Below are 26,996 nucleotides of genomic sequence, written 5' to 3' on the forward strand. Positions count from 1 at the left end.
GGGATGGGATCGAGATCTGGGAGGCGGATGGAGGAAGTCGACGAAGCTGACAGAACGGTCAGAAAGATAAGGGACAGGAGTGCGTACAGAACGGAGTCTCTGTTGGCATTATTATGGGGAACACCATGGTGCCAGTGGTGGAACTGATCCGGGAGGTTACATAAAGGACCCAGCGTGGGAGAGAATAGAGAGGTTCGGGAGATCGTAACTGCGGCTGGGGGAGGATCACGTGAGGCACGCTGCGGCTGCGGCAGCCATGAGCCAGAGCCCAACAATGCCGGGCTAATGCCGTTTGCGCCTGGCTGCTAATAACGTGGAGGGCCAGTGGTACCTTGTGCTGGCAGTCGGCGCCTGGGCCTTAGCCTGGTGACCACTAGCCCCAGTCAAGCCCAGTCTGCAGTCTGCGGTCTTTCGGTCGCCTCGCCTTCTCGTCTTCGCCCCGTCACCTGTCGCCTTTGCCTTTGACTTTGACTTTCGATTGTCTTTGTTCCTCTCAAATCCCCCATCCGCCAAACTGCTCTCCTCTCACCACTTCACATTCCCCCCCCCCCATCGCCTTGCTCTCACCGCGTCCTTGAGTACTGCGACCGCTGCATTTCTCACCGTCCTTGCCGTTATCGGCCACTGCGTCCGCCGTCATCATCTCCCCCTCCCCGGAGTCGCCATTGATACGAAATCCGATCGAAACTGCACGCCCCGCTCCGCTCGTGCCCAAGTGACAGCTCTGTTGGATCCCAGCGGCATCTTCGCGATCCCTCCGCTATCAACGGTGGCGCGCAAACCACCGCGGAAGGACTTCGTTGCGCGGTTTCATGTCCTCTTCAGCCCGGCCTACTGCCATTCCGCCATCTCCAACTTCTCCGCCTGAATCGGGTCTCAAGCGACGGCGCCTGTCTGACAATCTTCCGCAATCCCCCATCTCTCCTTCGTTTATGTCAGTCGCTACAAAGAGCTATGTCTCCTCTTACGGAAATACACATAATCCCGACGAGACTTCGGGGCGCTCGTCTCCGAGCTCACCAAAGGCTTCAGCACCGCGTAGCCAGCAGCCATTGTCCCGTCCCATGCCGTCCCTGCCGACTCCTGCGCACAGTGTAACGGGCACGTCTTCTGGTTTCGACATGGCGGATGATATCGATCAACATCGAGATAAGCGGCAGAGAGTCGAATCGGATAGAGATCAAGAGGCGGATCATATGGAGGTGGAACCACTTAGAGAGGCAACAAATCACGACCGGAACGATGAGATGGAAATAGACGGTGAAAGAACGAGCAAGGGAAAGCGCGCAGAACTTGGAGAAAATGAGCAGGCTGCACAACTAATGGTGGATGAGAAGACCCTGGAACAACTACAGAAAGACATGGGCGAAGCCTTTCTTCTCTGCAGATCCAGTAAGACTCTCCGTTTTTCCACCACCTACCATCTACTCTTGCAGGCTTGTTAACAGATTCCCTCGCAGAAGTTGAGCGCCAGAAACCGAACCCGCAGCAGCATCTGTTGGCATTATATGGGCTGGGTCCATTATTACACAGTGTCGCTCGCACGGATCCGCGGACTGGGGAGAAAATCAACAAGCTACGAAAATCGTACGAAGGTCAAATCAAGGGGTTTGCCTTGGCTGGGCGAAACAAGCCTGTCAAGGGAGAACGAAACGTGGAAGAAGATCAGCCCGGACCGTTGCGGCGTATGGTGGGATCGTCTCCTTGGGGTCTGCAGCCGGATGAGCAGTGGAATGCAGAGCATGCGAAATCCAGCATCGAAGTTACTGCAGACTTCCGAGCCAAGTTGAAACAAGCCATGCAGATGCAGCCGGGGACCGTTCGCAACAACGCCCACTGGGAGGATGTGCTCGGATTCGACAAGCCGAAACCGAATGTGGCTCCGGTGCAACAGCCCATCCCTCGCCCGGTTGCCAACGGAGTGGCACGACAACCTCAACCACCTTCTGCAGACGCAAAACGACAGACTCGTGGGAAAAAGCGGAGTTATGGTGATGATAGTTTTGTTGGATATGGAGAGGGTTATTCGGATTTTGAAGATGGAGATGGCGACGAATATGGCAGTCAGAGGAAACGGAAAAAGGTGACAGCCACGGATTACTGATGGTTGGAACTGCGACTTACAAAAGTCTCAGGATTCGGTTGGGACACCTCTTCCCCATGGACAATACCGCTAGATGCGGTAGGGCAGTCTCCTTTGGCGCCCCCTCCATCTTCGCGACATCACCTTCGAATGCATATTCTTTGCCATATTTTGCACGGATGGGATGTTTCTAAAGATACCCTAATGAGGACAGATAGAGTGATCAGAAAAAGGACAGGGCCAAAACTCGTGGGGGGCGTTTCAAGGGGTCAATCTTGCCTTTCTTCTTGTGCTATTTCAAGCATTGGACACTGGTCCGTGGGGAGAATACAGGTGGCCGACTCGGTCTTTTCCATGTTCTGGGGTGGCGAGAGACGGGTTCCTACTATTCCTGTTGCATTCAGCGTCGACACGACTCAAACTGCAATGGGGAAAATACGGGCTGCCTCCGGATAAATGCTGCAGGATTTGTTCACGCCCTGTGGCATCGTCCTGAGGCGCGTTGTGTATGAAGGATCATGACACTAAATGAGCAAAACATTCATTCGAAAACTACATATAGCTTGTGCTCCGTCCCCTGCAAACCTCTTCTCTGATGGTCCCCAAGACAACTCATCTTTCGCCATCGTCGCCGCCTCGCCCCTCGGTGCAGCCAAGTACTCTCGTCCCAAGCGGCATTCACTTGACCCTTGATCTGTGCGAATACGAGAGAAGCCGGCGTGGAAGAGAGAAGCACAGCCCAAAGGCAAGATGTCTTCCGACTCGTATCTGCCCATGCCCGCGCCCACCGTGCCCAAAAGGCCGCTATCATCCTACAAACTCATCTCATACGACATCTACGGCACGCTCGTGGATTGGGAAACCGCCATTGTCAAGCTACTTCAACCGCTAGTGGCACGAATCCCCTCATCCTCCCCTCTCAGCCAGGAATACCCAGACAGCACGACGCCCGGGTCGGAAGGACGGATCCGGCTCGCCGCGAAGTTCAACGACGTCGAACATGAGCTGGAAGCGAAGAATCCGTCCCAAAGATACGACGAGCTCCTAGAGGACATATACCTGCGCTTCGCGTCCGACTTTGGGGTCGACATCGCTGACTCCACGAGGCAGGAAGCGAAGAAATTCGGCGAGAGCATCGGCACCTGGCCACCCTTTCCAGACACCGTCGACGCCTGTCAACGGCTGGTCAGGCACGGCTACAAACTGGTCCCGGTCTCCAACGTGGACCGGGCGAGCTTTTCACGCACCTGCGCCGGCCCGCTCAAGGGTGTGGATTTCTTCCGCGTCTACACGGCACAGGACATCGGGTCGTACAAGCCGGACCTCCGGAACTTTGAATATCTCATCCAGCACGCGAAGGAGGACGCCCGCGTGGAAAAACACGAGATATTACACGTCGCGCAGAGCATTTTCCATGATCACGTCCCTGCTAAGACGATGGGATTGGCCAGCGTGTGGATCAATCGCAAGGGAGCGGGCATGGGTGGGAACGAGGCAATCAGGGGCATTCACGAACGAGGAGAGGTCGGGTATGGATGGAGGTTTGGCACGTTGGGCGAGTTGGCGGATGAAGTTGAGAAGGAGAGAAGCGAGGAAGGGAAGTAAGTGTGTAGCAAAGGACCTTTCTTTTCGACCGACTGCAACTGCACCATCTCGAATACTCTCCCTTTTCCCATCAGTCTGGGCTTATTGCCATACGGCGACTGTTGTCATGGTGGGAGCAATGCTCAACCCCAGCGTAGCCTACGACCAGCTGAGAGCTCACTCCTTTTTCTCCCAAGACCGTTCTCCATTGGCATGAGCCTCCGCATTCCATCTCGCATCACTGCTCGCAGTGACTGGTACCCAACTTGCTTGATATCATCGCAACGGTTCACGACATCATGGACCAAGAGGCACGTTGGTCAGGGGCCAGGCAATTACGGTCCTTGATCATCCCGCTCTGGAGGTCGTTCTTTCGTCTGTTATTGTCAGCTACTGCTTCCTTGCTGGGCCGACATGGCTCTGTTTGGGCGAGGGGATATCGATGACCACATGTCTTCGTGGTCCTCTTGCTTCTCAACGACATTTGCATCCTCAGCCTTGCCGCGTCAAGCCGTGCAGTGTTGTACATGTCTCAGCATTCTGGCGCCCGAGATGTCCTTCAGCACGTAGGCATCACCCCGAAGCTCCTATGTATGATGATGGGTTTGAAGAACCTTCAGCCTGTCGAATCCTGCCACGACTAGAGACGAGGTTCAAAGGCTGTCACAGTAAGCCGATTCGGGAAATGCTGCTCAAACGCTACTTACGCAGACCCCTGCTCGATTTCTGCGCAATGTTCGATACGATGGCCGCCTCTCCTTGTCTCTTCTGAGTCCTATGTCAACACACCGTCCGGCTTGTTTAATCGTGTCCTCTCCAGAGCACTTCGAAGCCCCTGTCGAAGCCCCTTCTCTCGGAACATGCACTGGCGGCCTATTGGCATACCCTACAGGTTGCTATACCTTAAGACATGACGAATGCTCGACGCAGCCTCCAGTCAGATCCTTTCATCCAGCAAGATCCAAATGCTCACCGCTACAGCAAGAGACTCTTGAGGGAGCAATGGAAAGAAATCAAGCCTAGGGTGTTGGAGCACTTGAACCAGGGCTCCATCTCTGTCGATATCCTCCGAGAACTCCAGTCACACAATACTCTCATCACACAAAGCCAACTGAGAGGGCAAATCAAGAAAGGGGGGTTCCAGAAAGGGGGGCAAGAGTCTCCTCCGCCGGCGGTACATGTCTCTTGGGATCCCGCCTCATCAAAGCAAACTACATTTCACGAGAAAGCACCCAACAATAGTACACAACTACTATCGGTCAATGACATACCCAGGTTCTTGACCATGAACTCGGCCATCTCAAGCACCGATTCGAATCTGGAATCAGAACTGCAGGGCGCAAAGCCAGCCTCCTCCTTTGAACCCACTACACAGACACAAATATCGAATTCGCAATACACAGCCGACGTGTGCAAACCCTATATGACCGTGGGTGAAGATCTCCCCTTTCCATCTTCGTTGGTCCCATCGGAATGCTCGAAGACGAATGGTAATAGTCCATCTCGCCAGACTCAACCTGGAGAGACGACACAAGCGGAAGAAAATCCAACGGCGGAGAAATCTACTGACGGAGAGGAGGCCTCTAAACTTTCAATCCGCTGCGCTTGTTCCTAGACCTGCATGATCATGATGACCAGTCACCCTTTGCCAACGCGAGCATAACCCACCGGATATGTTCTTCTTCAGTAGCCAAACATGGTGTTTCTATCAAGACTCTCAGACGCCTCGGATATGTGGCTACGTTACTTTTCGCCCTAAATTGCTATGGCGAGGCCTTTCACATCTCTCTCTATATTATCGATCAACTCAACGGTAACACTTCGCTGCAAAGACAACCACGTCAACTTCTACCCTTCTCTGTCATAACCTGGCCCGTTACGCTCGCACATGGCAAGACAAGGAGGCTGACATTCACTTGCTTGGAAACCTATGCTCAGCTGTCGATTTGGCATCCGAGCGGACAGGAGGCGAACCAACAATCTGCTTCATATATGCAGATCCTTCGCGTTTCCCTTGCACCTGTTGCATGCGAGCCAGATAAGGCAACCGCCTATTGGATTCTGAACATTGTGCTGTCAAGTCCCCAGGCAGATGATGAGCACAACTTCCAGCCAGATCCGTTACTGTGTATGACGCTTGATGATGCCCTTCGCTTCTTCCACAAGAACCGAGATATCAGAAATCCCATGGGTGGAGCAATTGATCAGATAAAGGAGATTCTGAGTGTTAACAATGGAGAGATCGATGGAGTTTGGAGCAAATACTGGCAACGTGGACAAGATAAGTTCTTCGTGGGTCAAACGTTGGCGTGCTTGCTCTTGAAACACCGTCGAGGCCATGGTCTGTCCCTCGGCAAAGCACAGAAGACTTACGACACGAGATATCATTCTCTCAACTCCGAGAACAAGTCTTGGTTACCTTGTGTGTTCTGCTCGGGAAGCTGTATTGGAGCTACTGGAGTAGCCTCACGAGTGTGGCTGACCAGGTTGAAACTCTCGGAAATCCTCTACCTGGCCGCCTTGTCGATTGAGCGAGCCATAAAGAACGGCGCAGTCACTGAAGGGGACGGCTTTGAAATTCCACAATTCTCCCGCGACTACAAAGGCTATATCGACATCTATCTTCGGGGACTGGATTCCTGCCCGTGGCCATCACGAACGGCCAGTTGCGACGAACGTCTCATTGGTATACCTGCTCTTCAGGCCAAAGTATCGACTGAATCAGACCTTAAGGCCTTGGGCATACTGCTTCTGGCCCCGAATCCCCGTTGCCGATCAGAAGTCCTTCTCGACCACGTCAAATGTCCTACAGCGAAGGCAAGTCGACGAGGTGATCACTATATGGAATTTTCTACCACAGACCTTGTATTAGGACCGCCTCTTGCAAGATCCTATGCCTCTTCGCTAAGCTCCGGCGACAAATCTTTCAAGGCTCTAGCTATCGAGCGCGGAGCCCTTGAGCCAAGAAAACCTGGATCGATATCTTTGGTCCCAGCTGCAAATTGGTCCGATGGTCTATCCTCGATACATGAGAGCCTAGAGCACACTCTTCCCTATGTCGGGATGCATAATTCTTTTGACCGTGTTATAGAGGGATTACTGGATTATTAGCAATGAAAAATTGTGGCCTGGAACATCGTGAACGATCAATCTTTCCTCGAAGCCATAGCGGTGGGACGTGGTACGCGTTAGTTCTTGAATCTGTGATCCCTTGAGCTCGCACGGAAATGAGTAAAATGCTTTGCCAGGATATTCAACCATGGAGATCAAGAACGCTCTCATCTTGTATCAGTTTGAATTTTTTGCCCCCAGCCTCGAGGATGACGAGCGACATTGGTATGAAAACGTGTTGCATTGCTCCTGCGGCGTGATGCCTCCAACGTTGTCGAAAAGTCACTACCATTCATTCCCAGTCCTGTCCTCATCATTAGGACTATAGGGCTCTAGTCAGGAGTCCTGACCACAAGTACTTGTACTTGTATGTAAATAGTCCTAACGAATACCCTATCATTAGCCAGACTATCAGCGGAGCTAAACCTATTCTCTACTAGCACTTCCCTGTTAGGGTTAGTTGTGTCTTTGAAAACTTTCCGAATTTGGCTAGCGACTTTCGCATATAATACTGGAGTCGGAGAGCCGGGTGGCTCCTCCTCGAGAGATTATTCTACAATAGGGATGGCCCGGGACTACCTAGTCATGACTACTTGGTATGTAGATATATGCTACATGTATCCTCGGTATAGTCCTGGCGACATTGAGGAGACGGTTCGAACAGACAATAGTCTCAAAAGGACTATACGAAGTCCTAGCAACGCTGGAATTCGTCTCCTGTTCTTCGCAAGCGGCAATCAAGGCTCCCATATCAGGAACAGAAAAGGCTTTGTGATGATGCAATATCTCAATACGCAGATATAGTATAGTACATACTGCTTGTAATGCTAGGGTATCTCAAGATCTAGCTTGCAAATATTGCTACAAAGACCACAGACAGAAGCGAACAGCAATATGTGCAGCTTGCGCCCGAATCAGGAGCCCTGTCACTGCGGTTGCTGGGATATCTCTGTCTGCAGAAGCTTCAACCTTCTTGGCTAATCCTTCGGTAATCTCATCCTGTTTCATGCTTATTGAGGCCGCTCTTGTAGATTGTCCGAGGAGCCGTGACACAGCTGAGCAAACGATCAACGACGGCATAGTGCTTCACACAATCTTTTCCATCGCCCTGCTGAAACCTGGCTTGTTTCGGACTCGGCCGAGGGTACGGCGGGAGGTAGCACTAGTGGAGGTGTTGCTGGAGGCGCAGAGGGAGATGGCGGAGGATTGTCCTCGTGCTAGCCTCCAGAATCGCTGTCGTCAGAGTCCGAGCTCGGAACCTCTGATAGACATTCGAGCATCCCCTAAAGGGACGATTGGTCGACGACCTAGCGACTTGGCCCCTACCTCGTCATCCGTATTGCCCGGTGACAGCGGGTTAGAGAGATCGCGGACGACTGGCGAAGGGTTGTCTGGTTCTATATGTGGTCGAGGTGGTGGTTCTGGGTCAATCCTGGCCTTGACTATGGCGCCAGCCTGTATGATGCTGATCGTGGGACACATTTGGCCTTTCACACTAGACACTACAATACTTTTGAGAGATGCTTTATTAGCTTGAAGATGCTTCAGTTGCCACGGAAAGAATGGGAAAGAATGTGTGGGGTGGGTATGGAAGGCTACTAGTTATCTAGATGTTTCCTATTCTTCGTGAAGTAGGCGGTGCCCTCGTCGACATCGAGCCCGCAGCCCACAGTATCGCCTTTCTCGAATGGCTCGGCATGTTTGATGCTGATGCCGTCGATGCCGTCGATGCCGACCCTAACCATCGTCACCATGGTAGCCAAAGCTGTCTGCACTCCATCCTGGCATGAAATGCCTGGATAGCAAGTGTGAGGAGAGGCCGATAGAGACAAGACTCGAATGGCCCGTCCCTTCTGCATTGACCGCTTCTTCAGTTTTGATCTCAAACTAGTACTCCTTGATGTCTCTGGGGACGCAGAAGTCGGATCTTGCTGCGAAGCCTCTGTCATAACAGAGCCTAGGACCATCGACGGCATTTCTAATGAGAGGGACTTGTGGATCCAAATCTGGTTCAAGATCGGGCCATTTCGTAAAGCAAGCACCGACTCCGGAGTTCAGGCAAGGAACGACAAAGGCAGAGCTTCGCATTCATGGAAACAGCTCCTGGAGGTCTGGATGGGAGACTAGGCACTTGAGGACGTGCCTCTGAATTATACTGTCATTTGGGCCGAAAACACCAGCATCTCAGGGCATTTATCAACCTGGCTCCACCCCGTTGGAGTTCGTTGCGTTCCTGGTATGGCTGTCGGCTATTGGAGTGGCAGGTCCGACAACTATCTACCGAGTTCTGCATGGACTTTGCTTGTTGCGATCGAGGCTGGGGCCTAACCATTGAGATCCAAGGTGCATTTGATGTTGGCTTGCTTCCACGAGAACTCTAGCGGCTGCTTCCCGTCCCATAGAGGCAGCAAGACAAAGAGGCGTGTGGCCTCGCCTATCTTCGTCCTGGACTGCTGCTTGCACTTTCGAAGAAGCTTTATGCAATCCATTGCACCCTTTGCAGTACAGGCGTGCACAGGAGGCCAGCTAGCGCTCGTTTTCACACTTACTTCTGCGCCAGGGTCAATGAGACATTCGACCACAACCATACTCGCAGCAAATGCAGCCAAGAACAGCGTAGTTGTGCCTGCATGTAAGGGCACATTTGGGTTCGGCATTGTGTTCCAAAAGCATGCTGGAGGATAACAGACAACTGTTGGAGACTGCGAAGTGTAGCGCTGTCCATCCATCGCTGTTTTTGGAAGTGATGTCGAAAATATGTCGTATAATTAATCTACTCAGTATGGGGGTCGCCTCATCCTTGAGCCCAAACGCAAATAGTCCCTCCGTGGTCTCTATCAGTGTCCGCTCATCGGCTCCATGTGTGACAAGGCTGTCGTCGTAAACACACACCGTAATAGCGCAGTACGCCCAATGCGAATCTTGTCGTCAATAGCGGAACCTTGTTGAAGGGTCATGATTTCTCGACCTCCTCAACGTCACCCCTCTCAGCGGCGTCGTGGATGGGAAGGATTCCCGCCTTAGCTCTTTTCTTTACATTGACGTCAGGGTTGTGCACCAGGATTGTCTTTGCTGAAGAGATGTGGCCGTTGGCAAGGACCACGTGCAGGGGAGGTATCGATAAATTGTCGACAGCATTGATCGAGGCTCCGTGGTCGCGCAATATCTCGATGGCTTCATCCGATCCCATGGCTGTGGCTAGGTGAACCGCCTCGCTATCATACGTTGTTTTGAATTTAAAATCCGCACCATATCCCACCAGCTTTCTCAAGATCTCGGGATTCTTGTTGCTAGCGGTATAGTACAGGGTCGTCTGGTGTTTCGAGTCCGCGGCGTTGACATTTGCCCCAGCCTTCAAAAAAGACTCACGCAATCCAGATGTTCGAATAAAATCAGCTAATTGAAGTGGTGTTTCGTTCATATTCCCCTGGGCGTTTACATTCGCACCCTCTTCCAACAATATCTTCACGATGGGAGCGAAACCTTTGCGTGCTGCGTCATGGAGAGGAGTCAACGCTAACCGCAGAGTCCTTGGTGTTTGGACTAGCTCCACGTTGGATAAGAAGTCGAGCTACATCGGAATCGGTAGCCATATGGAGAGCTGTGTCTCCGTTGCACGCTGATACGTTCACATCAAAGGTTTCCCCAAAGTTTTCCCCTTTGCGGCCATTCAAGCAACAGCTGTGCCACGTCGAGCCTTCCGAATTGGCTCACAAAGTGTACAGCCGTCCACTGTTTTTTTATCAGTTTCGTTCAGAGGAATATGTGCACGAATCAATCCTTTCGCTGTTTCAGCCATGTTGTATAGGGCAGCAACAGGTGGTGCATTCACTCCATTCTCCTGATCAACAACAGAAACAGGACAGCCAAGCCCAAGGAGGGCGTTCACAGCCTCTGCTTTGTCAATTGCTGACACTCCGAGCAGTGCGGGATTAGCCTGCCCTGTGTGCGGGTCCACGGACGCTCCGCCTCTAAACAGAATCCCAGTGATGTCGAGAAATCCTTGTGCTGCTGCAAGACCAAGAGCTGTGACGCGACCATTGTCTCTGCAATCAAGATCAGCTCATCCTTTGTATAATATGCTTACGGCCGCTGCATAACCCTCTGTCGCGGCCAGGTGCAGAGTTGTCCAGCCCTTCTCCTTCGTGGGAAGGTCGCATGCTCCCGGCATCGAGGAGGTAAGAGACAAGGTCCGCATTCCCCTCGTTCGCATTGTAATGTAACACTCCACAACCGTCGCTGTCCGGGGCTGCGACCAGAGAGTAAAGACTGGACTGTTTTCAATGAACCACATGCGCATGCATCTAAGAGAGGTGTGGCACCGTCGCATCGTGCACTTCTAGATTTGATCCTACGTCCACTAGGAGGTTGGCGATGTCCGCATGACCGTACCGGGCGGCGCTATGCAATATGTGATCAACTGCGTTGATGTTGGATCCTTTGTCGATAGACAGTGGTCCAATTTTTTTACACTCTTTTGCTGGGTTCTCCAATGGTCTGTGACCGACAGCAAAAACCAAAGCAGTAGAACCCGCTGAGTCTTCCTCATCAATGTTAGACAAGATGCGGCTAGGGTCTGTATCACTGATAGAAAATGTAGATAAGCGGCTGCATGCAAAGGCGACAAAGGAGGCTTTGTCCATCCTCGTTCGGGGGAGTCTTACCATCCACGGCGTTGCCAGACGCACGTCCAACCTTTTTGATAGTTCTTGAAGTAGTTGTCGACGGAGTCCCAAAGGGTCTCCGCCGCTCACTCACAGGAGGTATCCAAATGGGCCGAGCTTATAGGTCGAACCAGACTATGGAATATAATACGTGCGTGGTGATCCCATTTCGTGGCCGAGTAATTGAGGAATAGACGTTGGTTTATAATGTTTCGCATTTGTTTCAAGTTCTCTGATTTTGAAACGTCCCCACTCATCGCCTTTTCGTGGGCCCTGCCAGGCAAGTTGAAGTTCGTGGCGCTTCAAGTATGCCAGGGAGGTCATAGCCATGTATTTGTGAGCCCACATCTTGGAGAATTGTATTGTCGAGAAAGTCGATGGGAAAGAATATAGGTAGACACTGTCAAGCAACAACTGTGGGGCTGAGGGATGCACAAAGAAGAGTACGAGGGTCTTCTGACGGCACTGGTTGACTACGATCAAGCAAATCAACCTGTTGGCTCTGCAGGCCATGTTCATGGTCTCCAGGGTGAGGATTGCTGACCTTGAAGGGTTCAAAAATGGCCCAGATTCGATCCGTCAGCGATCCTGGGAAGGGCTCGCCCTAGCCACCTTTTGCCACGCTCGGGCGTAGAAAGAAGTGATTTCAAGAGGCGTATCCTGGACAACATCCTATGTGAGGCTGGCTTCTCCTTCCGATATCATTTTGCAATGTCCTTCACGGTAAACACAGCCCCCTGAAACATGCCCTGAGACTTGGTTAGAAGCAGTCGGCGAAGTTCCACCAATTCGCTTTGGCCATCGAGCTCAAAAGGAGTGCCATGTCAGCGCCCCGACGCTCGTTCAGAGAGTCGACCACGATAAATAACATGTTGCTCGAAACAGGCAAGTTGAAGCCACATTCACCGAATTGAGGTTCAGAGCAAAGCTGAACCTCATGTTGGCTCGTATACCGACCTCGAAAGCCGAAGACCGCATTACGCCGCGTAGGAAAATATGTCGCCACATAGCCAAATGTTGAGAATCTCGCGTGGATCGCGCATTGCCCAGAGCAGGCAGAGCTTTTTGGTCTGATTCGGTTACTCCTAGAAGGTGTGGAAAACACATATTAGCTTCAGCTGAAGTCAGGAGCTATCGCCGATACATCCATTCCGCGGCAAATTGCCATCTGTTCGCGGCCTGTATCGTGGGATGAGAGGAGCGTGGATGAATGATGTAGAAGTCGTGAAGAAAGGATTGAAAAATGCCAAAAGATGGTGGTTGTGCACCCAGAATCGGGGGAGCTCATTAGCGTGCCCTTAGGCCAGTGAGGCTAGTGAGATACTTACAAGTTGGGGACGCTTCCGGGCGCCCCCAGGCCGGATCAATAAGCTCAACGTTTAATTAACTGGTCAACTACTAGGTTTGTCAACCTAGCTAATGGTATTCTCATCTATTACTGCGTATGCGCTGACTGTACCCCGTATGTCTATGACCCTTGGGTAGGTACCGGCACATTGAAGCCGTTCAGATTGACCGATACTAGGGCATACAAGGAAACCAAAAAGATGAGTTCGGACAGCATACTCTGGCCAAGAACCTGGACCCCTTGGGCGTACAGATCGTCAGACAGCGGACCTCCCGACACCAAAGCCTTGGAGATCCTGTAGACCAGCATTTCGTCCGGGGACAGATCTTCCGGTGCCAAACCACTGGCCAGCGCGGCCACTTGCTCCTGGCCGAAATAGTGCCTCGAGAGACCTGAGTGCGCGTACACCTCGTAGGCGGCTTTGTAGTGCGACCCGACCGTTAGGATGGCGACCTGGCGTAGCGTCTCTGGGAGTTTGGCCACCTTGAACATGACTTTGCTCAAGTGCCACATTGCGCTGCCCACGACGGGCTCGTGGATCCACGCGTTCCACGGCCCCAGGAGGGCGCCGTTCTCATCGCGCGTGATGAAGGAATTCTTGTCGTCCAACGTTTTGACTATGTTGTCGACAACGTCGTCATACAGTTCTCTCTGATCTGGAGTGAGTTGCTCCGGTGGCACCGGCTGCAGTCGCATTCGAGAGCCCATTTTGAAGCAGAATTCGAGTCTTGGGTTCTACGAGTCTGATGGGTCGTCAAGGTTACTTGCTGGTTAGACCTTTAATGGAAATGAAGACCTGTGCAGGCCAGTGCCGAAGATCCTCCTTTATATCCACCCTTTTTAACCTGCTTGGCGTGTTTTCTTCACCGTACCAGGTTCCCTCCCCTTTTTTTGTGCTTATAGCCCTCTGACAAAGCACTCCGTATCGCGCCAGAAGTATCGAGAGCCGCTCGACTGTAGGAAAGATGCTATCGGGCCCCGGGATCACCCACCTGCGGAAACAATGCGGCAATGGGCGATGATGTAAGCATTGTCATGCAACAAGCTCTGGCCGCGCGGAGGTGGCGCCACTTTGGTGCTTCTCGCAATGCCGGGACATATCATGATAAGAGAGGATAAATGTTATACACTGATGACAATCCTACGCATGCATGTATGTAGATCTGAGAATGAAATTATATCATATGCCCGGACGCTAGGCGTTAAGAGGTGGAGCGCCAAGAGCTTCGAGGCTAAGGGTTAATAGCGAGGCAATGGAAAATGTTGCGGCCACCCACTATTCTCAAGGGTTGCTGATTTGGGCTCACCCGAATCCCCTAGGCGAAACCCATTGCAAGCCGAGCTAGCAGCCCTGGTCCGAAACCCTACCAGTGCAACGGATATGAGATAGTGATTATCAAACCAGACAGAAGGGGGTCGAGGAAAGGTGAGAGCAGCATGCAAAAGAACAATATGGAGCATGTGCCTAGCGTATCAATGTTCGCTATCTAGAACTTTAGAACAGCTTTCCCAAAGTTGCGCCCCGAGAAAAGAGCGAGAAGGCCATCGATGGCATTGTCGATGCCCTCACACTCCCAAGTCGCCACTTTGAGTGTCCCATCCTTGATCCACCGCTGCACGTTGGCCTGGTGCTCTGCGCGGTACTTGTCGCCGAAACCGTGATCAAAGACAACGAAACCGCGAACAGTGAGTCTCCTTCGCAGGATGACATTGTAATTGTACAGAGGATATCGCTGGCCCGGCGCCGCGCTGTAGTCGGAGATCAGGCCGCAGACGATAACCCGTCCATGTTCCCTCATCGCGTCCAGGGCTGCCTCGAGATTCTCGCCGCCGACGTTCTCATAGTTGATATCGATTCCGTCAGGAGCCAGCCGTTTCAGGGCATCGCTGGGCCGCTCCTTCTTGTAGTTGAACCCTGCATCGAAGCCAAGCTCGTTGATGATGAAATTAAGCTTGTCGTCCGATCCTACGCTGCCGATCACCTTGAGTCCTTCGCGTTTGGCGAGTTGTCCGACCATGCTGCCCACAGACCCACTAGCAGCACTGATAAAAATTGTTTCCCCTTGCTTGGGCTGTCCAATCTCATAGAAGGACGAATATGCGGTCAGTCCCGACATCCCGAGGGCTCCCAAGAATACCCGGATGTCCTCCAGGCCCAAGGGGTTTTCTAGATGCTGGATCTTGTCGAGCTCTGCACCGCTCAGCGAGATGTATTGCTGGATGGGCAGTTCTCCAATGACCTGATCTCCGGGCTGATACTTGGGGTGGCTCGATTTGATGACCTTGGCAATGCATTGGCTCACTAGCGGCTTGTTCAGCTCAAATGCTGTCGCGTTGGATTTGATGTGCGTTGGGCGCATGCGTCCTTTCATGTAAGGATCAAAACTCGCATATTCGGCTTGCAGCAACACACCCCCAGCCGGGGCGGGGGAGCTTCCATCGTAGTCGCTAACAGTTTCGATGGTCAAGTCCTTGCCTGCCACGGGGAGGCCTTCAGGGATTTGTCTGAAGACCATTGCCTTGTTTAATACCATTTTTGCAGCGCCGTGACGAGGTAGATTCAACCAGCAAAATATATGAAAAGCGGTATTCTCAAAGAATGGCAGGGTGAAGATAGGAGAGGTCTGCAAACATCATAGCCAGCTGGTGAGCCTAGCACCTTGTACCGCGAGGATGTTCTCCTTTATCGTTGAAAAGGCTTTAAAGGCAACAACTCACGAACTCATTCTCGGGTGTCGAAATCCAAAAAATTCTTACCACTACTTACAAATAGCCGCGAGTGGTTTCGCTCTGCGGCAAAGGAAAATCATCCCGGGGTAAGCATGCATACGACCGATAAAACGTATAAGAATCTCCGATCAGGTATCGAGTTTGTGGCTCTCGCCATGGCGGAAGCGCAAATACAAATACGGGAAACGTCGCAGCTCATGTTTGCCATGCAAGATAATTCATCGGTTTCGGGATGCTGTTGATTGGCCACATCCACCATTTAGCGATCTCCTCCGCTATCGCCGCGGCGATGTTGAAAGTCTTCCGGCGGAACCGTTTGGTGAGGTCCTCCCGAAATCCAGGATTAGACCAATGGCTCCTGTTGTAGCGTAGGTATGTCTCTGTAGTGCCTGTTGACGTTGATTAATATGTTCGTGCATCATCCGTCGCGTTGCCGGACATGACATCTCTGATCAGGAGCAAAATACCTCGGAATTTTCAGGTCTGAGGAAGTATCTCGTAAGCAACTTCGTCTGGAATTTGCACTCGGGATTTTGTTGATCTGTTCCCACCACTATATATAGACCGACAAGAAGCGGAGCGTAGGAGAGGTGCTCTGCGCATTGCATCAAATCGGCAATAGACGACGCAGTCACATTACTCAATCCTCTGCTTCCTTCCAAAGCATACACACACACATATTCACACCTACCACGCCAGGTCATTAAGTCGTGTCTTGGCGACCAGAGACATGGCACACCAAGCCCTGTATCAGACTGTCAACCCCGCAAATGGGCAATTGGTCAAGACCTTTCCCACGACGACAGATGAACAGGTCTTCGCCGCCCTCGGCCGAGCTCACGAAGTCTATCAGAAAGACTGGCGTCGCCGATCCGTCGCCGAGCGGTGCCAAATCATGGGCAAGGCTGCTGCCTTAATGCGCGAACGCAAACAGGAACTAGCAGAGATCGCCGTGCTCGAGATGGGAAAAACGATCGGCGGCATGCTTGGTGAGGTCGAGTTCTCTGCTGCTATTTTGGATTATTACGCCAAAAACGGAGAGCAATTCTTGCGGACTGTCGACCTACCTGGCGTTGCCGGGGCTGTCATAGCCTCCGAGCCAATTGGGGTGATCCTAGCCATTGAGCCGTGGAATTTCCCTTACTACCAGGTTGCTCGCGTCGCTGGTCCTCAGCTCGTCGCTGGCAACACAGTCATGCTCAAACACGCACAAAGCGTGCCACAATGCGCAATCGCCCTCGAGAAACTGTTCGCCGACGCTGGAGCGCCAGCTGGAGTCTACACCAACCTGTTCTGCTCAATTCCCCAAATCAACGCACTCATTGCTGACTTCCGGGTTCGGGGCGTCACACTCACTGGCAGCGAACGCGCGGGCGCATCAGTGGCTGAGAACGCCGGTCGCCATCTCAAGAAGGTCGTCCTGGAACTAGGAGGTTCCGATCCGCTGGTTGTATTAGAAGATGCACCGCTTGATCAAGCCATCGAAGTGGCAGCTGCAGGCCGCATGATGTGCATGGGCCAAGCTTGTGCCTCGATTAAGCGATATGTAGTGGTAGGCAAGGAGCGGGGCCAGCAGTTCCTCGATGGAGTCAAGGCAAAGTTTGAAGCAATGAAAGCTGGTGACCCAATGGATCCGGCAACCACTTTGGGTCCTCTGTTCTCCGAGAAGGCCGTCGACGACCTTGTCAGCCTCATTGATGAGGCAAAATCCGCCGGTGCCACGATTGTCATGGGCGGGAAGCGGATTGACCGTCCAGGCTACTATCTAGAGCCCACGCTCATCACAAACGTGTCTCGAGAGAACCCATTGTTTCTGAAGGAGGCTTTTGGCCCTGTGGCGACCTTGTATGTCGTCGACACTGAGGCGGAGGCCATTGAACTGGCCAATGCAACGACATTTGGTCTGGGATCGTCGGTGTTTTCCAGCAACGTGGAGCACGCAAAGAAAGTGGCAGCAGAGATCGAGGCCGGGATGGTGTTCATAAATTCCGCCGTAAATTCCGGCCCAGATGTGCCATTTGGCGGAGTGAAGAATTCTGGATTCGGACGCGAGCTGGGAGAGCTCGGTATTCAAGAGTTCTTGAATAAGAAGCTGATCCGGGTGCATCAGAACTGGCTGTAACGCATAAGGCTCCTTGCTTTTGAGGTCTTGGGGTTGAGGAGAAGTTATTAGCAATTCAATGTAACAAGTTTCTATGTCCGGTTGCTAGGCGAACCATTCGTCGCGCTTTTCTCATCAGAACCATATCGTGCCAGTGAAGTCCGTTTTAGCCTGGACAACGCAGAGTGAAACCATCGTGATACCGGACATCCCACGATCACGGCGCACAGTATCGCGCGACATTGTGAGTAAAGTCTGGCATAAGCCCACATGGTAGTGACGGTGCACACTCGTATTGACTCTGTGGGTAGATTTGACACAGCTTGTCGTTGGTGTTGATTGATAACGAGGTGAGACATGTGTTGTGTTGGCGAGGCTGGCCTTGCGGCTACCCCTTCTTGCCCTTGGCTAGCCTCGCCAGGAGAGTACGAGCACACGCATTTGCTCCGCCGTATTAAAGTGCAACGCGCGACGCGCTTTGACGTGCTTGACGCGTCTCCGAGGGGCTCACCAATTCCCTGCGTAAGGAGGCATTTCCCATCCTTAGACTATCAGGTCAATTCTGCAACCACGAAATCTCATAATTACCACAATGACGACTCTAGTTGACTCGATCCTCAATTCAGACGCCTTTGGCGCAACCCCATCCTCACCGCGGCGACTGCAGAATGACATCCCTTCCTCCTCAAGACCACGCCCCTTGCTCTCCGAGAGTAATGGCCTACCCTCAGAACCCGACGTCTTTCCAGACGATGAAGTCGTCGGCGCCGCTCGCGGCAGACCACGAAACCCTTTAGATCGAAATGTATCGCAGGTTACAGACAAGGCAGGCGAAAAAGTACAACAAGCCTTTGAAGATTTCCTCGAGTCCCATATCGAAGAGCCTTCCTCATCAGGAGCCCCTCCCTCGAGCGAATTGAGAACCGACAAATACTACATTAATCAAATTCATGGCTTGCGGGAATTTCAACTCTCTACACTTTATGTAGATTTCCGCCATCTGCTGTCTTACAAGGAAGGCCCTATCTTAGCAGATGCAATCGCCAACCAGTTCTATCGATTCCATCCATTCTTACTCAAAGGACTACACAACCTTTTGGCAAAATACGAGCCAGTCTATTTCAAAGATCACCGTCAGATGACCAGTAATGCTTCGCAAGCCGGCACCTCAATGGCAGGCAACGCAACTAGCGAGGGGAGCAGTCAAGGTGACAAGACACTGAATCCACAGACGGACAAACTCTTCGCGCTGGCGTTTTACAACCTTCCACTCGTGTCCCGCGTGCGACAACTGCGAACAGATCAAATCGGCAGATTACTTTCCATTTCGGGTACTGTGACGAGAACCTCCGAAGTTCGTCCCGAGCTGGCCCTCGGAACCTTCATCTGCGAAGCATGCAACACTACAGTCCCAAATGTTGAACAGACATTCAAATATACAGAACCCACGGTGTGTCCTAATCTCACTTGTGGTAACAAAGTAGCATGGCGTTTGGACATTCGAAACAGCACATTCGTGGATTGGCAGAAATGTCGAATTCAGGAGAACAGCGCTGAAATCCCCACAGGGAGCATGCCACGCACAATTGATGTCATCCTTCGGGGAGAGCAAGTCGAGCGGACGAAGCCTGGTGAGAAGTGTATCTTCACAGGCACCCTGATTGTTGTGCCAGATGTCTCCCAATTGGGAATTCCAGGTGTAAAGCCAGAGGCATCAAAGGACAATCGGAATTTCCGAGGAGCCGATGCTGGTGGTGCGGGAGTCTCGGGCTTGAAGGCTCTAGGAGTTCGAGATCTGACTTACCGGATGGCATTTATGGCCGGCTTCTCGTGCCCGGATACCACTACTCCCGGTCAATCAACAAGTCAGTTGAACGGCCAGTCGACCAATATCCTGAATTCCCTACACCAGACCGATCTATTTGATCAATACGACAATGGCGCAAAGGCTCAGGAGGCATATTTGGAAACCCTTACCCAAGCGGAGATCGATGATTTGAAATATATGGTTCATGCCGACAAAATCTACAGCAGACTTGTTCAGAGTCTCGCGCCCATGGTTTACGGCCATGAAATAGTGAAGAAAGGTCTCCTATTGCAACTCTTGGGAGGTGTTTCGAAGATGACACCTGAAGGAATGCCGCTCCGAGGCGATATTAACATCTGTATCGTCGGCGACCCATCAACATCCAAATCCCAGTTCCTCAAATACATTGCATCTTTTCTCCCTCGAGCAGTCTACACCTCAGGGAAAGCATCTAGCGCAGCAGGTCTAACGGCCGCGGTAGTTAAAGACGAAGAAACGGGCGAACATACCATTGAAGCAGGTGCCCTCATGCTCTCCGACTCCGGAACCTGCTGTATCGACGAGTTCGATAAGATGGACTTGAGCGACCAGGTCGCCATCCACGAAGCTATGGAACAGCAAACCATTTCCATCGCCAAAGCGGGCATTCATGCTACATTGAACGCCCGGACAAGCATTTTGGCTGCTGCAAACCCTATCGGCGGTCGCTATAACCGCAAGGCAACGCTCAGAGCAAACATCAACATGTCAGCACCTATTATGTCTCGCTTCGACCTCTTCTTCATCATTCTTGATGAATGCAATGAGACTATAGATCGCCACTTAGCCGACCATATTGTCAACCTGCACATGTTGAAAGATGATTTCGTGCAGCCTGAATTCTCCACTGAACAGCTTCAGCGGTACATCAAATTCGCACGGACTTTCAAACCCAGGTTTACACCGGGCGCCAAGAAACTTTTGGTTGAAAAATACAAAGAGCTAAGAGCGAATGACACTGGCGGCGTGGTTGGGAAGAACTCCTACAGGATTACCGTAAGACAGTTGGAGAGTCTAATCAGGCTAAGCGAGGCGATCGCAAAGGCGAATTGTGTGGAAGAAATTACCGAGGTGATGGTGTATGAGGCGTTTGATTTGCTTCGTCAATCGATCATCAGCGTCGAGAAAGATGATGTTGATGTCGAAGATGATGACGAAGAGAGTCAGAACCGACAAGACGATGAACAACAGCAACGAGACGGTGACAGTCCGATGGATGATGGAGATGACGACCACCAAGGTGAAAGCAGTGCCCGAAATCGCGAGACATCTGCCACCCTAGCTCCGGCTACACGACCTACCACAAAAATCACATTCGAAAAGTACAACACCATTCAAACCATGCTGGCGACACGCATACGAGACGAGGAAGATCGCACGGGAGAGGGCCCTGAACGCGACGCTTTGTTATTGTGGTATTTGGAGCAGATTGAAGACCAATTGGGAAGTGAGGAAGACGTGGAGCGCGAGAAGGGCCTGGCAAGAAAGGTGTTGAAGAAGATGGTAAAGGTACGCCTTCTTTTTGGGAACTTCCTACTGGTGTCGATGCCTCTTCTTGGGGACCTACCGTTCCGCCCTTTAAACTCATGACTGACTTTTGGACCCATAGGATAACATCATCATCGCAATTCGCGGAGAGGGCCTTATTGAAGGAGACGAAGATGGCGCCGGCGCCGGCGAGTCTTCGACTACAAATCAGAACCAGCGATTGACTTACGCTCTGCACCCGAATTGTGGGATCTTCGACGATGAATGAACCCAGCCCACAGCATGTTACAAAAGAAATTGTCCGCCGGGATCAGGCGGGAACAGGGTGTTGTCTACCCTGTTGTGGACAGGATCCCAGACTACTCTCCAGAGTGAAGGTCGGGAGGGAACGATGTGCCATGCCTGAACGAAATATCTATCACGGGCTGGAGGAGCCAGGGGGTAACAGAGGCAAGCGAAACATGCAATCTAGAGAGGCACAACGTTGTGAACGACGGACTGAATTGATTGGGTGTATTGGATTGGACTTCAGGACACATAATGAATTACTTGTGCATGAGTATTAAGAATGTGCAAAGGCATCAGAGACGGTAGGCAGGCTGCAGAGAATAGTAATACCATGGTCTTGTCTGTTTAGCCTCGAATCACTGTGAAGAACAAGACCGCGGCAAGCGATATTAACTCTTTTTGTTTTTGTTATACATGATACTTTGACACAACATGCTGTATGAACGCCTGATCAAAGCCAAAGCTCGCCAACGCTCGTGCGCCTATTCATCCAAGACTCCATGCCACTGGTGTTGTATTCATACATGCCATCTCATCCCCTCCCAGAATATCGTGCCTCTCAAGCCCTCTGCGCCTCTCGGCAATTCGCACAAGGATCGTTCCGTGCCTCTTTTGAGGAATCACGTATGGCGAGGTAACATGTTCCTTCGGCCTAAGTGGGACACGCTCTCCACCCCCCCCCCCCCCCCTGCCTTCAGGACTGCTTGCTAAGAGTCCGCAACTTCCTGCTCTTTGGCCTCTTTTTGCTCTTGCTTGTCTTGCTGTTGTGTGTCGTCGTCTTCTTGTCCCTCTTTCTCTTCTCTGTCAGCGAAGAATTTCCGTCGATACATAGAAAGGGCTTCCGCCACTTTTTCAAAATCCTTCACCTCACCAGCCCTCAACCCTGCAATCACCTGCTTCAGCCCAGCATGGAATTCGTCCCGTGCCGATTTGCCTTTGATGTCACTAGCCGAACTCATTTGGACAAGAATCTTGTCATCTGTAACGGGAAAAGAGTCTTATCAGCGGGGGGAATTTCTGGCGGAGGAAAAAGCGTAACAGTTCAAGACTCAGAAGAGGTAGGACGAAAAGGACGGCCTCATTTAATCAACGTACCTGGAAGACCAAGCTGAGCAAAATGCTGCTCCTCACACTTCGGGTTCGTACAGGCTTCGCCAGAAAGTTCAGTGGGGCAAAGGGGACGGGAAGGATCGATGTTATTGCTGTATGTTAACGAGCGATAGCCAGTCTTGACTGTCTCTGGATAATCGGAATGGAAGCGATAAGTCTTAAAGGCGCTAAGTGGTGTCTTGTACGGCACATAATGCATAGGTGGTGGGCAGTTACCGTCAAGGAAGGGAACAACTTCAGTCTCTCGATTTGATCCGGGTGGCGGTCTGACCAGCGTATCAGCATCCGCTAATTGATCACTGGACTCGAGGTCATCATTGGTGTTAGCTGGCACCTCTGACACAGCACCGACTCCGTTAACTGCTCCCTCGGCCTCAACAAAAGAAGTGTCAGACTCGGTAGCACCCAACACATCTGGCGCTCCGTTGATTGAATTCCCGGTCTCTGTGTTAGGTTCGCTAGCATCAGCGTTCTCTGAGGGCTCTTGAAAGTCTTGAGCTCCATCTTCCGGTACAGTCGTCGGCGTGACACTCTCCACTGGTGCTGTCTCAGGGTCATACTCCTCAGACTCGTCCTCGGACTGTTGCATAGGTTGTAAAATATCGGCATCTGCAGGCTCGTACTCTTCCTCATCATCCGAGCCGGACATGCTTGCGCTTCCGCTACTGTCATTGTCCACATCCATGGCCTCGTCGGACGTCTGCGTCCTCTCCAAAGTTGCCGACAAGTGCTCATGTGTCTCAACATAATCTTCTGGCTCAGGCGAGATCTCCATCTCATCTGCTTGAAGTTGGTGCGCGGGGTGGAGAGCCTCAAGTGACTCTACCGGCTCCGTCCCCCCTTGCAGAGCACTCTGAATGTTATGAGAACTTGGTGACTTGTCAATATTTTTCCCATTCATGTCAATATCAACTTCTTCACCAGCGGCTATGTCGGCGGAAACGGATTCGACGGGTATGCCGAGTGAAATCTGCCGCTCTGGCAGATTCCTATCTTGATTGTCGAGATGACCGTTGGTCAAGCCTGACATTGACTGAGGAACTGTACTTGTTGTGGGCTGGGCTGAGGTTGAGATGACGGCTGAATCCTCCTTGGAAGGTGCTGCTTGAGCTTCGGCAAGCTTTTCAAGTTTGATTTGCTGCAACTCATCAGAATATCGTTTCTGGCCGGATCGGCCTTCTTGCAATTGTTCCTCAAACTGGGCGATTTCCTCGACTAGTCTCTTCTCCTGCAACCCTAATCGGTCGACTTCCATGCGCATATTTTGCAATTGACCCCGGACTTGTACGAGCTCCTTGCGCGAATCCTCAAGACGCGTCTCTGTCTTTTTCACTTTCGCGTTCAGATCAGGCAAGCCTTCTTGTAATACTTGCTGCCTTTGAGCACGCTGTCTTAGGAGTGCTTGTTTCAATACGGCCTCACGTTCTTGAAGTTGCGCAGGAGTTAGCTTGGAGATCACAGAAGGACCTGAAGGCTGTCGCTGAGTCGAAAGTCGGGCGACGCCAGGCAGATCAATTGTTTGTGGAAGAGGCGAACTGGCTAATGGTTGGTCTTCTCTGGTTACCGCGGGCGTTGGAGGGTTCGATGATGACGGAGATTCGATCTGACTTCTGGTTCGTTTCAGCTTGTTCCGTTGCTCCAAGTCCGCGATCTTCCGACGCAGGGCTTCGATCTCCGATTGTTTGGCACGATACAACTCGTCCTTTCCTGGTTCACCGGTTGAGGCTATCCGTAATGTTGTTGTCGGAGCCTGGTTGACGGACATTGGCCTATTGAGGATTGACGTGGCAGTTGACGACATTGAAGCAGGTGGTATATAGTTTTCTTGGATATCTTGTTCTGAATCCGACCCCAGCGCCATAGCATCACTCTCCGGTTCTTCGACGATCTCACCTTCTGACTGGTAGTCGGCCTCGTTATCTGGGAGAAGTAGGGAAGAATCATACTGTAGATTTTGTTGCATATTTGGCTTCTTGAGGAGTGGTATGTCTAGTGCAGCTGAATCAGAGTCAGGGGGGCGTTTCGTCGGGACAGTGGACGACGACGGAAAATGAAGATTTGACGGGCCAACTGAGGGCTCATTTTCAACGGCAGCATTCACTTGTCTACCGTCCCCCTCAGAGCTCGTTGATGCCTCCGTCATTGGTCTCGCAGCTTCATCAAAACCAGATGATTCTGTCGACGTCATGAACAATCCCGGAATCAGGGATGGTGGCATTGTGGGTTGGCTCCCAAAAGAGGGAGGCCTATTCGATGACGAAAGCATGGCATTTCCAGATTGAGGAATCATTCTTGAAATATCAGCATTGATGTCGCTGTTGGAAATCGTTGGCTCTGTCGAGGGGATTTCCGGTGCACCGGCACCTGTCTTTGCCTGCGCTTCACGCTTCAGCTGTTCCATTTTCTGTTTTACCAATTCGGTCTGAGCCTTCGGTTTTGCTCCGATCGCTTCTTGTGGAGGCGCGACGGATTCTGGCAGCTGGACCGGCCCAGTATGTGGACTAGAAGACGGCGCACCAACGCCAGCCAATTCCGCAGATGCTGTGACTGAAGCAGCCACTCTAGGTCCTTCTCGTTGGGATAGAGCCGCCGGAGGCGGGTTAGGTGTCGGACGGCCTGTCTTTGCAGCAAGCAATTGGGCAATGCGATCCTTGCGCTCCAGACTGAGACTTGGCGCAGACTGTTGATTCCTCACATCCAGGACGGCTGGAGGCGCTATGGGTTCACTGATCATGCTTGGAACGAGGGGAGCGGAAGAGGGTGCGACTTTCGAGGTTTCCGGAATTGCTTGCGCCATGGCTTCCGTTGGTGGATGCCCTTGTGTTTCAACCTTCGGCATATGCGAGGCTGTCGGGGGAACGTTGTCATCAACGAGAGGATATCGCTCAGCCTGAGACTCATCGCGAGGTTTCGATGAACCAACTTCGATCCTTAGGCCAAGCTCTTCATACAATTCCTGCAAGATTTGTGCGTTCACGCCTTCTTTTACTAGATCAACGAAGAGAATTTTGTGGGGCACCAGAGATAAGACTGCGCCCTTTGCAAGCTGTCGGAGCTCAACGAGGGACTTATTATCGTAGGTTCTCTCAACCGACTTGAGATTGGCGCTTTTCGGGGGTTTGCTAGAGGACGTAAAGCCGCCTGGTGCTCGGTCGTTAATCGCGGCGGGGCGAGTAGGATCGTATGCTTGACGATGAATTAGCCTAGACTAAGGGCAGTAGAGCTCAAACTCACGCGAAACGTTCCCATCAGCTGCTAGGTTAAGGTCGGTGGTGCTATTCGCATCCGTTTTGTGCGAAGCGGTCATAGGCTGTTCAGGCGGCCCTAGCACGGCCTGCTTCTGAGCACTCGCAAACAGCATATCGACATCAGATCTTGAGCCAAAAGATGGGACAGTCTGGTCTGTGACCTGATTAGAGGAAGATCAGATTATAAGCGGTATACTTACCCTTGTCAGGATCTATCGTCTTAAGAGCGGGGTGTCCAGTGTGTGAGATTCCACTCTGGACAGCCATTGCTGCACCATACGCCTGGGTCTCTGTCTGCACATCCAATCCACCTCGTGAGCCCGGTTGCAGACCCATGAATTGATCTCCTGCATGCTGGCGTAGCTGTTCACTTGGATTAAAGCCTGCACCGAATCCTGGCGCTCCAGTTGCAAGATGCTGAGGATAGGGCGAGGAGGCAGAGGTATTCACGGGACCAGGTAGCTGCGGATACGCAGCACCGGGTATTGGAACTGGAGGGAAGTTTGGAGGGGGCGGAGGCGGGAAACCCGCGCTTGCAAACTGCTTGAAGAAATCGGAATTGAAAGTGGTAGTAGGAGGAAACGGATGAAAAGGAGGCGCAGGAGGACGAATCTGAGAATTGGCATCGAATCGTGGGCCATTTGTAGCAGGCGAGGGCTGCTGCTGGTAGGAAGGATGCGTCTGCATTTGTCCCTGTGGTGGCGGAAGCTGCTGAGGGATGCCTGGAGGGGTATTTATCGGCTGCTGCAGTCCATTAGATGGAAAAGACAGATAGTATGGCTGCTGAGGTGCGTATGATGGTGTGCCTGCGTACAACGAGGTGGAAGAGTAGGGGTGCGCCATTGCCACAGTTCAGCAGCACGGCGACAGCGATTCGACAGGAATCAAACCAAGATGGGCGATGTCATCGACAGAACCTGATGATCCCACAAAGACGCGCTTGCACTGACCCACACAAACCGCTCATCATCATCACTGAGACAGCTCGCGAAGTCAATCCTCGACACACGCGACGACAGAGGGCGGCGACCTTCTTACTGCTGTGTCACAATGCCGGTCGGCTTCTTCACGTCGATCAATCACGCCCCTGATGTATCCCTGAGAGTAGAGATCGTCGCAGAAGGGGTGCTCGTCGTGTTGGAGGTTGTGGTGGTTGACAGTTTCATCTTATACAGACACGAAGTTGGTCGAAGTGCAGGAGGAGTCTTCCATTTTGTTCAGAATACTCGGTACCCAACCGACTTGGCATCCTGTCTCCGGCGGTCTATTTGGACACGAGAGGCATCCTGTTCTTACCGCCCACCGTACTCACCGCCTAGCAGAAAGGGCGTGTCAGCACGTGACTGTTGTTGCCCTGCAAAGAGACGCCTTCCCCAAACTAGAAGTAACAAACAA

General features: G+C 52.0%; 10 protein-coding genes across 10 annotated transcripts; 5 read left to right on the top strand and 5 right to left on the bottom strand.

The window, feature by feature from the left end:
• Positions 1–812: 812 nt before the first annotated feature.
• Positions 813–2,104, top strand: Z519_02483 (uncharacterized protein; the record flags this gene model as incomplete). Its single annotated transcript, XM_016760239.1, has 2 exons — positions 813–1,392; positions 1,461–2,104. The coding sequence occupies 2 exons, from the start codon at positions 813–815 to the stop codon at positions 2,102–2,104; spliced, it is 1,224 nt and encodes a 407-aa protein (XP_016623760.1).
• A 729-nt stretch (positions 2,105–2,833) lies between these two features.
• Z519_02484 (haloacid dehalogenase, type II) lies at positions 2,834–3,688 on the top strand (the record flags this gene model as incomplete). The annotated part of the gene is made up of 1 exon (XM_016760240.1): positions 2,834–3,688. The coding sequence occupies one exon, from the start codon at positions 2,834–2,836 to the stop codon at positions 3,686–3,688; it is 855 nt and encodes a 284-aa protein (XP_016623761.1).
• Positions 3,689–4,577: 889 nt separating this feature from the next.
• Positions 4,578–6,778, top strand: Z519_02485 (uncharacterized protein; the record flags this gene model as incomplete). Its single annotated transcript, XM_016760241.1, has 2 exons — positions 4,578–5,157; positions 5,283–6,778. 2 exons carry the CDS (start codon positions 4,578–4,580, stop codon positions 6,776–6,778), a joined length of 2,076 nt encoding a protein of 691 aa, XP_016623762.1.
• Positions 6,779–9,102: 2,324 nt separating this feature from the next.
• Z519_02486 (uncharacterized protein) lies at positions 9,103–9,435 on the bottom strand (the record flags this gene model as incomplete). The annotated part of the gene is made up of 1 exon (XM_016760242.1): positions 9,103–9,435. One exon carries the CDS (start codon positions 9,433–9,435, stop codon positions 9,103–9,105), a length of 333 nt encoding a protein of 110 aa, XP_016623763.1.
• Positions 9,436–9,731: 296 nt separating this feature from the next.
• On the bottom strand, positions 9,732–11,421 carry Z519_02487 (uncharacterized protein; the record flags this gene model as incomplete). Its single annotated transcript, XM_016760243.1, has 4 exons — positions 9,732–10,270; positions 10,493–10,824; positions 10,880–11,052; positions 11,101–11,421. The coding sequence occupies 4 exons, from the start codon at positions 11,419–11,421 to the stop codon at positions 9,732–9,734; spliced, it is 1,365 nt and encodes a 454-aa protein (XP_016623764.1).
• A 1,489-nt stretch (positions 11,422–12,910) lies between these two features.
• Positions 12,911–13,498, bottom strand: Z519_02488 (uncharacterized protein; the record flags this gene model as incomplete). Its single annotated transcript, XM_016760244.1, has 1 exon — positions 12,911–13,498. One exon carries the CDS (start codon positions 13,496–13,498, stop codon positions 12,911–12,913), a length of 588 nt encoding a protein of 195 aa, XP_016623765.1.
• A 779-nt stretch (positions 13,499–14,277) lies between these two features.
• On the bottom strand, positions 14,278–15,324 carry Z519_02489 (uncharacterized protein; the record flags this gene model as incomplete). Its single annotated transcript, XM_016760245.1, has 1 exon — positions 14,278–15,324. The coding sequence occupies one exon, from the start codon at positions 15,322–15,324 to the stop codon at positions 14,278–14,280; it is 1,047 nt and encodes a 348-aa protein (XP_016623766.1).
• A 926-nt stretch (positions 15,325–16,250) lies between these two features.
• Positions 16,251–17,642, top strand: Z519_02490 (uncharacterized protein; the record flags this gene model as incomplete). Its single annotated transcript, XM_016760246.1, has 1 exon — positions 16,251–17,642. The coding sequence occupies one exon, from the start codon at positions 16,251–16,253 to the stop codon at positions 17,640–17,642; it is 1,392 nt and encodes a 463-aa protein (XP_016623767.1).
• Positions 17,643–18,213: 571 nt separating this feature from the next.
• On the top strand, positions 18,214–21,223 carry Z519_02491 (uncharacterized protein; the record flags this gene model as incomplete). Its single annotated transcript, XM_016760247.1, has 2 exons — positions 18,214–20,976; positions 21,077–21,223. 2 exons carry the CDS (start codon positions 18,214–18,216, stop codon positions 21,221–21,223), a joined length of 2,910 nt encoding a protein of 969 aa, XP_016623768.1.
• A 727-nt stretch (positions 21,224–21,950) lies between these two features.
• Positions 21,951–26,444, bottom strand: Z519_02492 (uncharacterized protein; the record flags this gene model as incomplete). The annotated part of the gene is made up of 4 exons (XM_016760248.1): positions 21,951–22,222; positions 22,339–25,539; positions 25,588–25,755; positions 25,802–26,444. 4 exons carry the CDS (start codon positions 26,442–26,444, stop codon positions 21,951–21,953), a joined length of 4,284 nt encoding a protein of 1,427 aa, XP_016623769.1.
• Between the last annotated feature and the right edge of the window lie 552 nt (positions 26,445–26,996).

The sequence above is a fragment of the Cladophialophora bantiana genome (genome assembly GCF_000835475.1).
Source record: "Cladophialophora bantiana CBS 173.52 unplaced genomic scaffold supercont1.3, whole genome shotgun sequence".
Taxonomy (NCBI): domain Eukaryota; kingdom Fungi; phylum Ascomycota; class Eurotiomycetes; order Chaetothyriales; family Herpotrichiellaceae; genus Cladophialophora; species Cladophialophora bantiana.